We start from the raw sequence: 17,004 nt of genomic DNA, 5'->3' as shown, positions 1-17,004 counted from the left end.
CAAAAGGGCAGGGGCTGGTGGACTTGGATTTCATGAGTGCACACTATACTTGAACACATCTTGCATCCAAACAATATTGGGGATGAAGGGAGTTGCCATGACATCTTGTGACATGTCTATGCAGAGACCCATGGATCCATTTACAAATTACAAGAAACAATAACAATAACAATAGAGTGAAAATTCATACAAAAACCCTTACAACCCACGAAGCTTTAAGTTGCAGGTAGCTTTATTTCTTGTTTGATGGAAATATATTTATGTTGCGAAAAAAATGCGGGTTCCACTTTTATTTTTGATACTGGTGAAGAGAACAATTTTATGCAAGAGTAGTCTGCAGTTGGAGGTAGGAAGTTCTTTCATTTCTTAAATTTGTCTCAAATATTTAGAATGCCAATGTCATGTTCCTAACCTGAAAATTAGGTATAATCGTGAGAGAAATCTTAGAGATAAAGGTTAAAATCTTTAACATTATCCTCAAATGGTTTTTGAAGGCAAACAGGAGATTAAAAATTAGGTTGTGCCAACTAAATTGATGGCGTAATTGCGGACAATCCCAATTTGATGTAAGTTGAATTCAAAATGGATAATTGGAACATCCTCAAGGATGTCTGTTAGATTAGGACAGATATAGAAGGGTTAGACTTCTGGTTAAGTACGATTGAGAAACAATGGGGATTTGGAGGCCTTTTTGAATAAGATCATCTTTTTCAGCAGAAGCGCCATTAAAACTGTGCAGATAGCATATCATTGCATCAGTGTACCATTTTAAAAAGGAAAGAAGTTGAATACCCAAAAGTACCCAAGTCAAAGACAAGGAACCATATGAGGCAGGAGGGTGCATTGCTATTGACTTGACTAGTGAGGCAATGGAGGATCAATTGGAATTTCTGGAGGAATGGAATGCTGGAAGCTTCTTGAAGGAGTTCTTTCACCTTGTTTTCCTCCCACTTCACCAAAAACGGGATCAGTTTGTGTCCCGTATGGCTAGATGCACCTATAGGGGTATGGAGATCCCTATCCATAGTTATTGGGATGGTGGGATAGCTTTATCACCCTGCTAGCTGTAAGCTTGGTGTTGTTATTGTGCAATCCGTTTGTTGCTGTCAATTTTTCCCTTCTCAGGGATGGTTGTTTTTGTTTGATGAACATGATTCTTCAATGATCACCTTTTGTTCTTGTTTAAAGGGTTTGGGCCTTTTCCAAAATCTACTTTTGTTTCTTCAGAACCAAATGAACACCTTCAAAACCAGAGACCAGGGTGTTGCCCTCGAATCTCCATCAAACTATACATCCAAGCGACAGGTTGATGATGAATCATGATCATAAAATCTAAAAAATACATATCCTTTGTTGCAAAACTCTGCACCTTCACAGTCCAAGCCACAATCAAGGATTTTCTTGCTTATACTGGATGACTTGTTTAGTATACAAGGACTGCCATAGACAGTTGGCATGATACTGTCCTTTTATTGTTGAATTCAAGTCATAGTTGGCAAGAAATGCCATTTTCATAATGAAAACAATGTGTTAATAACGCCCTGCATAGGCAACTCATTGAATAGTCCAATATATTACTATCCTAGCCAAGGTCAAACTAGAACATAACGATAAATATTCTTACATAATGGTTCCTCTTTGTTAATGAGCTTGACAAAACATGCAGTCTTGAAGGCATCGAGAATTTTTTTAATAAAAATTTCCACATTTAAATATTTACACCAGTCACTGTGACAAACAAATCCTGGCTAGACCATCGTCCATGACCTATCTCTGATGTCGATTCATGACTTGCCATGATTTTGGGATGACTAATGCAGTTCCTTTGAGCCTTAGATTTATATTTTTTGTTTTGATATTTGTTTTGATGCCGGAGATTTCATATTCCATGAGTTTGTCACATTTGACATTTTATTATTATTTAAATGTGTTATTTCCTCAAGCTAAAATTTGTGTTTATATTTATGGCATTAATGTACACTTGTGTATGTGATGAAGTAGCTTCTATTTGATGAGGTTAGTGCATCTTTAAGTTTAATTTACTAGACGGTGCATGAAACATGTTTTAAATCCTTCAAAATATTTGAACTTCTTGAGTTTTACAACTTGTTGAGTCTTTGCCTAGTCTGTGCCCTGAGTTTGAGTACGGGTAAAAAATCAGCTTACTCAGCCTGAGTTAAGTCCGGTTTTTGTAATACTGACTCAAAACACTTGGTAACATATGAATGTTGTCAGAGGTTTCAATGTTGTGGACTTGCTTCCAAATTTTGGACAAAGTGAAGGGAAAACTACCAGCTTTTGATTAGAGGCACACCTTCTATGTGGAGACCTACTTTTCTCCCCAAACTGTAATAGTGAGGCTCACATGAGCAGTGCTTGTTGAACAGAAAAGGTGTTATGGATCAATTGGTGGCCATCAACTAGAAGGGAGAAGAAACTGATATGATTTTGATCTAAAATGACTCATTCTTATTAGAAATAATAATTTCAGAACATAAAATAAAAAAAATTAATAAGATAAAAAAGGTGTCACCTTCCTTCATAATTTCTTCTATGTCCCCTTCAAAATTAAAAAAATAAATTATTTTAGAATATAAATTTAAAAATTAATAAGATTAAAAAGGGGCCATCTTCCTTAATAATTTCTAATATAATTTTTTATAATTATGAAATTTATCCCCTTCATTATTTGGCTTCTAAAATGTATAGATCGTAACTCAGTGCCCCCCAAGATCAATTTTTGAGAGTGGAAATGCTTATGGTAACAATATCAATTATTAGTTATCCTTTCACTATGAGTTTAACTAGGGTAGTGGCCCAGCTATTGGGTTTTAGGTGGTTGTGGAGGTGCTGTTACTCCATGAGTTTTGAGTTCATAAATATAGAAAAAGATCAAATTTTCTGGAATCTAGATCAACAGAATAATAGAGGATCCAGGAGGAAATGCCCAGGTTCAGTACCCCTTATATATATTCATCTTCAAACATTACCTAGGCTAGATAATGTGTATCATTATAGACTGGAACCTTGAACATCTAAGGAAACTGTTGGAAAAACAACATGCAGACAATGCAGTTGTTTGGTAAGGTTTATTCAAATACTATTACATTCAATATAGCTAGAAAAACCACGTTTTAAAAATGCAAGTTATAAAGCTGCGAAACTTGGCCGATGGTCCATACATCTCACTTCAGAGTCTTTTAGAATACAACTCATTTAAATAGGTGAATTCAAGGGTGTCTTGAGGAAGTAGCAGCGTTAAAGCCTCTTAGAGTGTAGTATGCTGCATGGTTCTAAGTCATGGATGTCCAGATATTTGTAATGTTTTGTAAGATACGGCTTCTGATAATGTTGCCTTTGTTAAATTGATATTTTTTAATGACAACATTATTTCGGGGGATGAGATTGTCACCACCTCTGTTTAGTTTGAATTTGAAGAAAAAGAATTACTCAATGCACATGCGCGCGCACACACACACAATGCATTATATCATATGTGCACCCCTTTTCAGGAAATTTGCTCATATGTGCACGCTTGTCAGGAAAGTTGCATACTTCATAAATTATTTAATTTAAAAAAAAAAAAAAATACCTTTTATATTTGATTATTGTTTTAATGATCATCATCTGATGCAGGCTCTGGGATCTTGGTCAGCAGCGTTGTGTACATTCATATGCTGTGCATACTGACTCTGTTTGGGCACTTGCAAGTACACCAAATTTCAGTCATGTGTACAGTGGTGGGAGAGACCTATCGGTAAGTTTTGTTCATATTCTAGCGGAGAAGAATCTCAATGACTTCAAAACTCTTCTTGCTCTAGAGTTGCTTAAAGGAATTAAGTGAGCATCTTCATTTTTAGACTCAATCTAATTTTCATTTGATTGTTCAACTTCAGTTATACCTCACAGATTTGACAACTAGAGAGAGTTTGCTGCTTTGTACGGAGAAGCATCCTCTTCTACGATTGATGCTACAGGATGACTGGATATGGGTCGCAACAACAGATTCTTCTATACACAAATGGCCAGCTGAGGTGCGGAATCCACATAAGATTTTTCAAAGGGGCGGAGCTTTTCTGGCAGGAAATTTATCCTTTACAAGGGCAAGAGCATGTTTGGAAGGATCATCACTTGTAAGTAACTTAGTGAATTGTCATTTAGCAAAGCTTTGTGGTCTTCAGCTTCTTTTTTTGATTATATATTTGCTTTTCTTGTTTTCTGTAGCATTTCTTCTTTTCTTCCTGTATTGATGTGACTCTTAATTAAATCAGTGTCTAATGTAACATGCAAGAAATTTTCTGTTGGCCTCATTCATCAAGTTGCCAATTTTGTTCATACTGTTTTTCTGCTTCTTGTTTATTTTGTGTACTTTTTCTTGCAAAAACTGTATATGGCCTTTATTATATAGTTCTGGAGTTCAAACAGGAATCAGCACCAAGCATCAGGACAAAAGAGTTGGAGACAGTGTTGGATTGAGTCCATGCCTTCAAGTGGCGGAGTCAAGGATGGATGCATTTAATGCATAGTGGATGTGTGCTTAGTGGTCATTTATTGGACCCCACTCTCTTCCCGAGCAAGAATGTGTAGTGGGTATTATTACCCATTACAGTAGTGGATTCCATCATGCATTAATGTAGATTCCTTTTTCTTTTCCCTAAACCTAATTTGGGTGGTTGTAGCACGATCTAGGCCATCGGTTATTGTTTTCATATGGGGCACCCGTTGTAATAGAGGACCTACGTAAAGGCCTCACTTCTCCTTTGTAAGAGGAGGATTTCTGAGATTGTTGCTATGAGCTACTGAGACAAAAGAGTTTTCATTGAAGTTTGGTGAATGCTTGACGTGTTTTAGTGCTTGCTTGTTCTCATAATTCACCCATTTAGATTGAGCTTATTGAATAAACTTAAAGTGTTGTGGTTGCAATGCAGAAAATGATGCTGTTTTGATTAATTCCTGTGGTTCATACAGTTGATGTTTTAGCGATTCTAAATCATTTTGTAAAGTTAGCCTGAATCCCTTTCATGCATATGCTTAACTTCTATCATTTACATACATTGTTCGCTATGATGGTGTATATGATGGTATGTAAATCTTTTGCATGACCTTTGAAGATTCTATCAGTGAATGTGTAGTATAATAACTTGGCAGAGCAGAGCTGGGTAAATAAGTAATTGTCCTCATAACGTTTTGAGGTAAGCTTCTTCAATTTTTGTTTCATGAATTTGTAACATATTGTATTCTGGTTTGAAGACCTCATAATCTTCCATCTTTCAGTGGAATAGCCCTGATGGAGCCTAAATTTTTAAAATTAGAGCCTCCATTTTCTACTACCCATCTCTAATATAATAATGTTAGAAGATCATATATCATGACTCGAGGATTAGGATTTACCATATTTTACTGATTCATACCAATTCAAAATCCTATTTTTTACAAAAAATATGCTAGGTTGGATGTTATTAATCTTATAGATAATTTCAGAGCTTCCATTCGGCAATCAGAAAGTGTAATGGCAACAATGAGGGCTAGGCTCAAAAGGAGGAAAACAGTTGGATACATCAGTAATGAATCCCGTTGGGGATTTACAAAGACAACAGCAACATTTCTGATAGTAATTTTTAAGCCTGGGCCTAGTCATCAATGGAAGAAGTTTTTCTGAAAGCATCAATGATAAAAATGATTATGAGCCCAAGTAAGTTGCATGGAATTGGAGGAAACAACAGAAGAATACCGATCGGAAAATATTTTTTCTGGAAAGTGTAGTCCACCTTTACAGTAATGAACATCATTGACTTCTGACTCCCGGTCAGTGGCTTCAGGACAATTATATTCAGGGATTTATATACTACAACCAGCAGGCATCAAAGGATCATCTTCCATGTATAGTCAAATATGGAATCATAGAACAGTTGCTCAGGAAGTTATTAATACATGAATGTTGAAGATAGATGGAGATGAAACTTCAATTCAATATAACAGCACCAATTCCAACTCCCACACAAAGTACTAGCAGTAAATGAATCATTTGTGAGAGCCATGTTCAGAATTCCTAGGATATTTTCAACGCTAGTATCAAAATCAGAATATGTAATCAGACTATGTACCTTCAAGAGACTCCATGAATTTCTTTCGTGTGGAGTGGTGGAAATCTCTATCGCCATCTTCCTTAATGGCTTATGAGCAATGATTTCACTCCTTGATTATTATGTAAATATATCCAACAATTTTTGTGTTCAACCAGGTACTCACATGGAACAAGGAGAGTTTACAATAGTATGAATTGACGATCATGATTGCAGTTTGACGGACTGGAGAGTAAAAGCCTGTTCAAAAATCCCTGCGAAAAGAATAGAATTGCACGCAAATCAGGTTTTGGTAAATAATGTCGTGGCTTTATTCTGGAGAAATCGGGGAAGGTGTTTTAAAGAACAACTTTGGAAGGCGTCGATAATATATGACAAATTATTCACGGCAATTTTGAGAGAGTTCCATCCATTTTGTTAAATAAATTATTCGCTTGTGTAGTTCTGCAGAGTTGTTATACATTTCAAAACGATTGCAAAATTGAATAACTAAAGCAGTTATAGTTATTAAAGTTGAAATTAGGTATGTAGAAGAAGTGCGATGGTTGAGAACATACCTCTCCGTCCACTATAAAATATATGATGTAAAATCAAACATAGAGAGAGTTCATATTCATATACAATTCCCAAATATGCACGCGCATTTGCTGTATTATATTCGTTCATTGGCAAATGAATAAATTTTTGAACTAAGCTCGTGAATTCTACATTATTGAATAAATATAGTTATATGCGATTTGTGAGTCAAACTGCATTGGATGGACCATCCATAAGGAGTCTCTCCAGTACAATTTTATTTCTGGTATGATTGGTAAGAAATATTTATTTTATTTTATTTGCATGAAGCTTTAGAGTTAAAATATTATATAGTTTCCTCCTTTATAATTATTAGTTTAATTTTATAAATAATTTATATGATAGATAAGTGGACAGGATCACTTACAGCATTTTAAAATTGAATATCATAGATATTGATAAATATTTAATTGTTTTCGAATCTATTTTCTGGTACTATATTCTGTTTATAGATGACTTTTCTAGGAGAACTTGGATTTACTTCCTAAAATGCAAAGAATCGGAAGAAATCCTAAAGAGATTTAAGGAATTTAAAACCTTAACTGAAAAATTATCAGGACATAAAATCAAAACTCTAAGAATTGATAATGGAGGGGAATACACCTCGGATTTATTTAAAAGGTTTTGTAAAGAAATAGGAATTAAGAGGGAGTATACCATTCCTTATAACCCACAACAAAACGGGGTAGTAGAAAGGAAGAATAGAACAATTATGGAAATTGCTAGAGCTGTGATATTTGATTAAAATCTAGAATATTATCTTTGGGCAGAAGCCTCTTGTATTGCTGTCTATATTCAAAACAAAAGCCCTCACTCTTACCTTAGAGATAAAACTCCTGAAGCAGTCTTTACTAAAGTTAAACCCAATATAAGTCATCTTAGGATTTTTGGGTACCCTGTATATATCCATGTTCCAAAGGAAAAGAGAACTAAATTAGAACCCTCCAAGAGGAAAGGTATTTTGGTAGGGTATAGTGAAACATCTAAAGCATATAGGATTTTCATACTTGGATAGAAAAATGTTGAACTTAGTAGGGATGTAATTTTTGAAGAAGATTTAGCATTCAAAAGTGCCCTAAGTTTTGAAGAACCCTTTTCTTTACCTAGTTTTGAAAGAAACACTGAGTTTGAGTCTCAAAGGGAGAACATGGAAGAAATTGAAGATGAAATTCAAAACCTTAATCTTGAAGAAACTCAAAATTCAAAGAAGAGGCCACTTTGGGCCATTCAAACAGTAGAGGAAGCACAAGACTTTGCTGCACCTTCTGGAACAGTCAGAGAAAGCAAAAGACTCAAAAGATTTTCTAGTTATACGACAAACATGAATGATTTGTCTAAATCAGAACCAACCAATACTTCAGATGCTATTAAACATACAGTTTGGAAAGAAGCTATGACAGAAGAATACTAATCTATTATAAAAAATGATGTTTGGGAAATTGTTCCAAGACCTAAAGGAAACTTTGTCGTCTCTTCCAAATGGATATTTAAAATAAAGCATGCTATAAATGGTAGCATTGAAAAATATAAAGCTAGATTTGTAGCTAGAGGATTCTCTCAGAAAGAAGGGATTGATTATGAAGAAATCTTTGCTCCTGTTGCCAGATATACCTTTGTAAGAGCAGTTCTAGCTATTGCAGCATTGAAAGGATGGAAAGTACATCAAATGGATGTAAAAAAAACATTCTTGAATAGAAAGATTATAGAAGAGGTATATTTGGAGCTACTTGAAGGATTTGAAACTCATGATCCTAACGTTTTTGTTTGCAGGCTCAAGAAAGCTCTCTATGGGCTTAAATAGGCTCCAAGGGCTTGGTATGAAAGAATTGATAAGTATCTCACCAACTTAGGATTCTCCAAAAATGAAGTTGATCCAAATCTATATTATAAAAGGGATAAAGATGATATGGTAATTTTGATACTGTATGTTGATGATTTACTAATAATAGGTGATGATCATCTCATAGATCAATGCAAGAAAGATCTAATCAGAGAATTTGAGATGAAAGATTTAGGACTCCTTCATTACTTCCTAGGACTGGAAGTTAGGCAAAATTCTAACAACATTATACTTAATCAAGGGAAGTATACATTAGATATCTTGAAGAGATTTGGAATTTGGAACTGCAAGTCTATGTCTTCTCCAATGGATACTAATTTACATAAACTTAAAGAAGCAGCAACAACATCACCTTCCATAGATTTTACTCTCTATAGACAGATGATTGGGTCTCTTATGTATTTGGTAAATACAAGACCTGATATTTACTGTGCTGTTAACGCCTTAAGTCAGTTTATGTGTGAGTCAAAGGAGATTCACCTAGTTGTAGTCAAGCACATTATGAGATACTTACAAGGCAATCTTAACCTTGGGCTCAAATATGAGAAAGTTGACTTGGATTAACATGGATTCATAGACTCAAATTGGGGTGGAAGTGTTAAGGATAGAAAAAGTACTTCAAGAGGTTGTTTCAGTTTAGGATCAGCAATGATATTTTGGATATGCAGAAAATAGTCTTCAGTAGCACAATGTTCCACAGAAGTCGAATACATTGTAGTAGTGATGGCCTCTCTGGAAGCAGTTTGGCTTAGAAAGTTACTTGTGGGATTACTTGGCGAAGCCATGAATCCTACGATTATTCATTGTGATAATCAGAGTTCCATCAAGCTTTCGGTGAATCTAGTTTTCCATGACAGGTCCAAGCATATCAAAATTCCTTACCATTATGAAAGAGATATGGTAGATAGGTATATTGTAAAATTAGAATACATTTGCATTGTAGATCAGACAACAAATATTCTCACCAAACCTCTCTCTCGAGTGAAGATGATCACTTTAAGAAAAGACTTGGTATGGTTGAATTGTAATTCATTTGTATTCTTTAAAATTATTAATAAAATAATTTTATTGTCAGGCTATTGACTGCTATGGGCTTCACTATTTGTATTCATTATTGTAGAGGTGACGATCTCTGAGATAATGAACACTTGTATGAACAACATTATGAGAGATGATGATCTCTTAGATAATGTGCTAAACAGTAGAGTTCTACTGTAAGATCTAGATGAGTTCAAGATCGCATTGTGATGTAGACATTGCTATGTCTATGAGTCGCAATTTGGATAAAGGAAGAATTTTATTCTTTGGAGTTTATCCTGTATTTTGGTAGATCTTAAGTCAGGATCGTGTTGTAATATAGGAATACCAGTACCTATGAGTTATAACTTGGATAAATGAAGAATTCAATTATTCTCTGGATTTATCCCATATATTGTATTCTTTGCAATATTGTTATCACTAGTAGCAACGATTTGTCATATCACAGGTTTAGTAATATGACATTGTATCATGTGTTCAATGATACCGCATGCTAAGAAGATTCAGATATATATAGAGTATCAATCCTCGCTTGTTCATCTTTATTGATGTTGCTAGATGTGATATCTCTCAGTATGATTATCAAGTTAAGAGAGAGTGTTAATTTCGTAACTTTTAATCATGCTATTCTGATAACAGATCAGTCTGATCTGATCTTGCTATATATATATTGATCTAAAGTCTTTGTATTATCCTCTTAAGGATATCGGCGCCTATCTTTGAGTATTAGTTTAGTTCTAATACTAATCACCTTTTGTTAGTTTAGTATTAAACTTGCTTTGCATAGAAAGTCGCCGACTTTAAGGGATTAGACATAGTAGACTTTGGAAATGACATGTCCTTTTGTAAGGATATGCCCCTTGATCTCCATATTTAATAAGGGCATGATTGAAGTCTAAGGACACACAAGAAACATAAGTTTTCTCCTTAAATCAATACTGCCTTAATACAACTTGAAGAAGTGGAAAACATTTTCAGAACTATATCTCTCAATTCATTCAAGAGTGAACATTGAAGGTTATTTACAACAAGCATAAAGAAATTATTAACTAAGTTTGATTAAATACCAAGATTTGCAGAAACTTTTCAATTATTTCATATGTTTCCGTTGAAGAGAATATATTCATTTGTTGCATTAATTTATACTTATTTTAAAAACATTCATACAATCATTTACTTTGATTCTTAATTGACAATTTGCAAATTTGAAATTTTCTATAATTCTTGTCATTTGGAAATAAATATTTGTATTCGTGTTCTAACGAATTTGCTTTAAGCATCTTGGATTTAAGAAGGCTGTCCAGTATCAAGTACACTTGCCTTGGTTTTGCAAAAGCCAAAAGCACCGGGGATTTGGATCGCATTGATTAATCCCATCAAGTTGGCCATAACCGGTTGGATATCCTAGCATCGAGTTGGCAAGACTCGTAGGATTCCAATCTGTGGTTTTGAGAACCAACAGATTGTCGACTCTACTTGGGAGAGTTGCAAAACAAACCCTAAGGGCCTGTTTGGTTGCAAGAATTGCCGAATGTTGCATTCATCTATGCTGGAATAAGTTTTTCTCTGGTGTTCGCGCATTCTTAAAACAAGTTCTGGAATATCATTTGGATCTGTTTGGTTTACCTGGAAGAGGAGTCGAAATGTGCATATTCTATGTTTGGTTGCAACAATCAAAATAGGAATTGGAATAAGTTTTGTTTTAAAAATTTAATAATTAAATTTATTTTTTTAGTTTGGTAATATTTTAAATAAATAAGATTTTTTATTTATAAAACTCGTTTTCTATTAATTTTAAAAAAAGCCAAATTATTTTAATTAGCCTTTATTTTATTTTTTAAATTAGCTTTATAAGTGAAAGATATACCACAACCTTTGAAATTCATCGAAATTCAAAGGACATATTATATTGTATATTATAAATTTAATTCTAAATTAAATCAAATTATTTTAATGAGTATAAGATCAAAACTAAAATCATTTTATTTTTAAATGTATTAAAGAAAACAATAAATACAAATAAGTAGAGATTATTAATATGATATTTAAATGCTCTTTCACCATAGTTTTAATTATCAGACTAAACACAAGATTTATTTGTAAAGATAATTTTATGAAAGTTTAAAAAAAGATATCAAATTTGATATTAGTCTTTTTTGTTATTTAAAAAACACACATATTAAATGTTAAATAATGCTGACCTAGTTTATATCTTATGATGAACAAAGAAAATAGTCCAAAAATGCATTTGAGTGACAAAATACAATCAAACGGCAAAGTCACGGACTTGACAACCCATTAAATTGGATTTATTAAAAATTGGAATAAGAATAAGCTATTCTTATTCGATCTTTTTTTAAGAATTCCACTACACTAATTTTGGGGTCAAATTAGGATAGGTGAATTCTAATTCCAATTTTGTATTTTGCAAACAAACGTCAAATTGGCGAATTCGGGTATTTAGATTTTCCTATTCCTGCCCAATTCTTGCAACCAAACAGGACCTAAGAGTTTTTGATTTTAGACTAGTAAGTTAGATTCTATTTAATTTGCTAGAACATTTTGATATATTTAAAATTTAAAATTGATAAGTTTTTTACAATTCATTTAATTTCCTAGAAGATTTCAAACTCAGAATTATTTTATAAATCTTAAATTGCTTTATGAAGATTTGATCTTGTAGAAGCATTGTATGTTTTTCTTTAAGCTTTTTCTACAGATTCAATCTTTGGTGAGGAATACTTTGTTGGAAGGAAGAACTCAGATTCTTGAAGATTATTCATTTCCTCCATTTGGAGGTGGTGACTCTATTGTATTTTGATTGGTACTTTAACAAAAGGAGTGCCCAGATCATTAGTGACTCTTTTGAGGGAAGTGACTCAAAGAGATGTACTTTTCTTATTCTGGAAAGAGCGGACATTGTTATTGCAAAATGTTCCAACCAATGAAAATGAAACAATATCTTCCAAGTGAAGATAGACCACTGGACCTGGGAAGATTCAAATATGATCCTAATGAGTTATATTTCAAACTCTCACTTATCACTCCCAAATTCTATGGAGATGGCAGTGAATGTGTTCTCAATCATTTGAATGCTTTCTACGGATTCTTACATGCATACAAGGTGGATTTGGAAAGTCACGCAATGAGGCTTTTTCTCAGAACCTTGAAAGATTTTGCAAAAGAAGCTTTTGACTTATTGCCAACACAGAGTATTTTATCATTGAGGGAATTGAAGGTGTGGTTCCTTGCTGTATTTCATGATGGGAGCCATGAAGATAAACCACTGGACCTGGGAAGATTCAAATATGATCCTAATGATTTATATTTAAAACTCTCACTTATCACTCCCAAATTCTATGGAGATGGCAGTGAATGTGCTCTCAATCATTTGAATGCTTTCTACGGATTCTTACATGCATACAAGGTGGATTTGGAAAGTCATGCAATGAGGCTTTTTCTTAGAACCTTGAAAGATTTTGCAAAGGAAGCTTTTGACTTATTGCCAACACAGAGTATTTTATTATGGAGGGAATTGAAGGTGTGGTTCCTTGCTGTATTTCATGATGTGAGCCATGAAGAAGAGATGTGTTATGAACAAAATGAAGATCAGAATCGCAATATTGAAGAGGATCGTGACATGTCTCCATTTGATACCTTTTTCAATTTGGAAAGGTATGAGGGTGAGACTTCAACACATTTGTTTTTGAGGACGATGAACACTTATCATGAGATTCCGTTGAACCTCAAACCTGCTTACATGGAATTTCTAAACAAGATTGTTAAGTTGAGAATCTCGCCAAAGGACCCTAATGTAAAGCTTCTTCTTCAAATATGGGATGAAGCTATTAAAGATGAAGAAAAGGATGCTAAAGTAAAACAAGAACATAATGATGTTTCGGATTCGAATGTAGAAGATATTTTGGATCCAATCGAAGAAGAATCCAATCATGATGAGACCGGTAAGGAATTGGATTGTGAAGAATTTGGAAATGATGAAGCGGATTCTCTGAGTGTGGATGAGATTTCAACCTTGTTAGACATGGAATATCAAAAGTATATTGAAAAATGTGGTCAAAATTTTCTTCTAATACACAAAGAAAAACATATCAGTGAGACAACAAAAATGTCCTTTGAAACATTCAATGAAGAAGAAAATCCATTCATCTTGTCAAATCCTTATTACTTTCGTGAGAAGGAAGCCAATGAACCAGAAGGAGCTTACAGTTCTTAGGATGACATATTTGTTGAAGATGTGCATTGTGGTCTAAGTACGGAGAGAGATCTATTTGGATACAATTTCAAAGAATTTTCAGATCCAATATATGATGAGCACAAGGGAAAGATGAATTTAGCTCTTAGACAATTTTGGACCTTGAGGAAAATGTGAGCATTCGGGAAGAGGAGGAAAGTGCATTCGAGAATGATTTCAAAATCATTTCAAACCTCTTATGTGGTGAAGTGATAGTGAACCCTAACAAAATATTTTGTGAAGTTGAAATAGAGCAAAGTACAACATATGAATATGAAGAGGTTTCAGATGAAAGTTCTCGTAAAGATATTGTTGAGGTCTCTATGTTCTTAAATTCATTTCTTGAAAAGAATTTTCTTTGCAATCATTTCCATCAGCATCATGATGAAGATAGCACGCCTGATGATAGTTTTGAAGTGGATAAAACTCATGATGTGCAACTAGAAGATGAAATATGTATTATTTCATCTTATGATCAGCAAGTACAATCATACGAGAGTGATTCTGAAAATTCTCCAACTGTGATATCTGATCAGATTTTCGATAAAAGAGGAGTAATAGTTTTTGAATGTGAGTAGTCTTCAAAGCCTCTTTGTTGTTCAAAGGATTTTATATATAATGAGCAACAAAACGCACATGTGGATTTCTCAAAAGCTAAACAAAAATCAAATGCGAAAGATTGCATTGATGAAACAGAGTTAGTAAGTATTGCTCATAAGGATAATGTATTTGATACAGGTATAAAGTATGAGCAACATGCCGAGGTAAGTATCCCTAAAGACTCTATGATTACATTTGTTAATAATATGCTTAAGGAGGACATTGTGAATGATTGGTTGAAAGAACAGTAATTTGGAGGCTTGATTATAGGAGTAAGCAATCTGCCTTAATGAGGACATAAATTTTATTATTGATTCTATTTGTTTATGTTATGGAGAAGGTGTAGGTACTTGGTTGAGTCTTAGAGGTGTTTGGAAGGCTGACATTGAACAAGCCCTAGTTTTATGAGGGTTTTTAGGAGCATTTTAGGGCTTTCATAGTTGGAGAGTCCATAGGACGAAATTGATTGCATTTTCCTTTGGTTGGAGACAATTTGCCCTTGTTTTATGAGGGTTTTTAGGTGCATTTTGGGGTTTTCATAGTTGGAGAGTCCATAGGACGAAATTGATTGCATTTTCCTTTGATTGGAGACAATTTATTACTGTATTGAGAGTCAAGATTTGGAGTCGGAAATTTGATATATTTGTTTTGTAAAATTGGGGTAATTTAGGCCTAAATATAGTGACATTTAGCCATATTGATAAATTGGTCTAAAATAACTTGTATTGAGTATTTGATATGTTAAAGTACTCTCAAATGGGTATCGAAATCCACAATTTGTTTTGAAGGTCTCTTGGAAAATTTCTAAGTAGGGCCAAAAAAGAATCTTTAGAGACCTAATAGAGAATAAGGCCGAGTGGGACAACAGATTGAGTTTGCGTATAAGATGAGCACTTGAAACTTTGAAAGTTGATTAGTTTGGTTGGATTGGATAATCAAAGATTTTTAGAACCTTGGAGGGTCATTGGGAAGGTTGGATTCACATTCCTGGTCATTTGAACTGTTAGGCGCCTAAGGAAACATTGTGGAATAACACAAAATTTTGAAACATTAGACAAACATTTGGCCTAGAAGCCTTAAAACCCTGATTGCTCAATGCAGCTCTGGGATGTATTGGTATATTATTATCATTAGTCCCTCACCGGTTGTTGCGGTAACCTCCCGACAAGGCTTACATTTTTGTATTTCTTGGTTGGATGGCTTGTTCACCTTGGTTAAAAAATACCTGGCCGCTTCTTTCCTTAAAGTTATAATGGCACTCCTTAATGGAGAGTCCTAGTACTTGGCATATGTTGCATAACACCTTTTTTGGACGTTTGGCTTTTGTGTGATCCTTGCACTGGCAGTCAGTACACCAGAGTTCCTTGCCTTCTTTTGTTCCTTCTTTTGTAGCGGCCATCTCCTTCATCCTTCACATTACATCTCTTCTAAAGGCTTGTATTGTTTTTGATTCTTCTCCATTGTCTCCTTCTGTACTATCACTATCACTCCCATGCTTCCTTCCTTTTGAGGTCTTGCTTTTACCTTCAATGTCCATGACACGTGTGTAGGCATCTATGTACGAGGATGGTGGTACCACTTCATCTTCCTTCGTAGGGATGGGGTTAGTCCTCTTATTAGTTCCTTTAGTCTCAATCTTTAGGCTCATGCAGACCCATTCTTATCTGGTATAATAATTTTCAGTGACTATTTCATCATCAATTAGTATTCTAAACTCTTTTTGAAAGGTCGTTCCAAGATCTTACCATGATGTCTTCTTGGTAGTGTCCAACTCTGTATACTAGTTGATGGCTATCTCCCTCGGGGTGGCTGGAAATGCTCTTAACTAGTCATCTTCGTCATTCCTTCCATTTGCTTGCCATATGGTTATACAAGTCTTATAGTGACGTGTCGGATCATCTAACCCATCACTTGTGAATTTGGTAAGTTTTTGTTTCTCTTCTATTCTTGCCATTCTAGTTATTTCATTGTGAGTTTACTGCAGGAAAGGTTATTTCTCCTCCTTTTTCTTGAACCTTTTCTTCAGTCTAAATGGATCTTTCCTGGTTTCTTGATCAGTGCTATCTTTATGCTCTATTGTTTCAGTGTTCTCGCCAGTAACTGAGGTATTTGTCCAAAGAGATCATACATAGCTGACGAGACTGAAAGTTCATCGCTACTGTGCTGTTTAGAACTGTTCTCTCTTGGGTTTCCTTTTGCACGTACGGATCAACCGAAACTTCCCATGCCTACACTAGATCTTGTGTCAGTTGACCCTCCCTTATTACTTCGTTCGTCCTCCTCAATGTCACTGTCTGTGACTAGTGCTTGCTGTTGGAATGGGCAACCCATCACTCCCTCACCTCCATTGCCATGAAGTTATGGTCTCAAGAGCTCCAAGTTTGAAGACATGCAATGATGCCAAAATTGTAGATTGGTCCTACAGTTTAACCAATACTTCTATCTACCATAACAAATAGTCAGAACCACATGCAATATACAATTGATAAAATACCATAGTACCATGCAAGGTGAAGGAAGTGATATCTATTATTGATTCTAAAATACTCCATACAAAATCTGTCTTTTCTTCACTTGGATCAGTTATATATTATTCCGGTTGCTTAAATAAACCA

General features: G+C 34.4%; 1 protein-coding gene across 1 annotated transcript in view; it reads left to right on the top strand.

Moving 5' to 3' along the window:
- LRS1 (Transducin/WD40 repeat-like superfamily protein) overlaps positions 1–17,004 on the top strand; it is a 135,379-nt gene that overhangs the window by 83,735 nt on the left and 34,640 nt on the right. The window contains exons 9-10 of the mRNA XM_089811427.1: positions 3,637–3,757; positions 3,897–4,133. Coding sequence (XP_089667553.1) covers positions 3,637–3,757; positions 3,897–4,133 — 358 coding nt within the window. The remainder of the gene's footprint in view (positions 1–3,636; positions 3,758–3,896; positions 4,134–17,004) is intronic.

This window comes from Cupressus sempervirens, chromosome 11, assembly GCF_028749045.1.
Source record: "Cupressus sempervirens isolate cs-2001-9-10 chromosome 11, ASM2874904v1, whole genome shotgun sequence".
Classification (NCBI taxonomy): Eukaryota; Viridiplantae; Streptophyta; class Pinopsida; order Cupressales; family Cupressaceae; genus Cupressus; species Cupressus sempervirens.
This window is presented reverse-complemented; position numbering and strand designations above follow the sequence as displayed.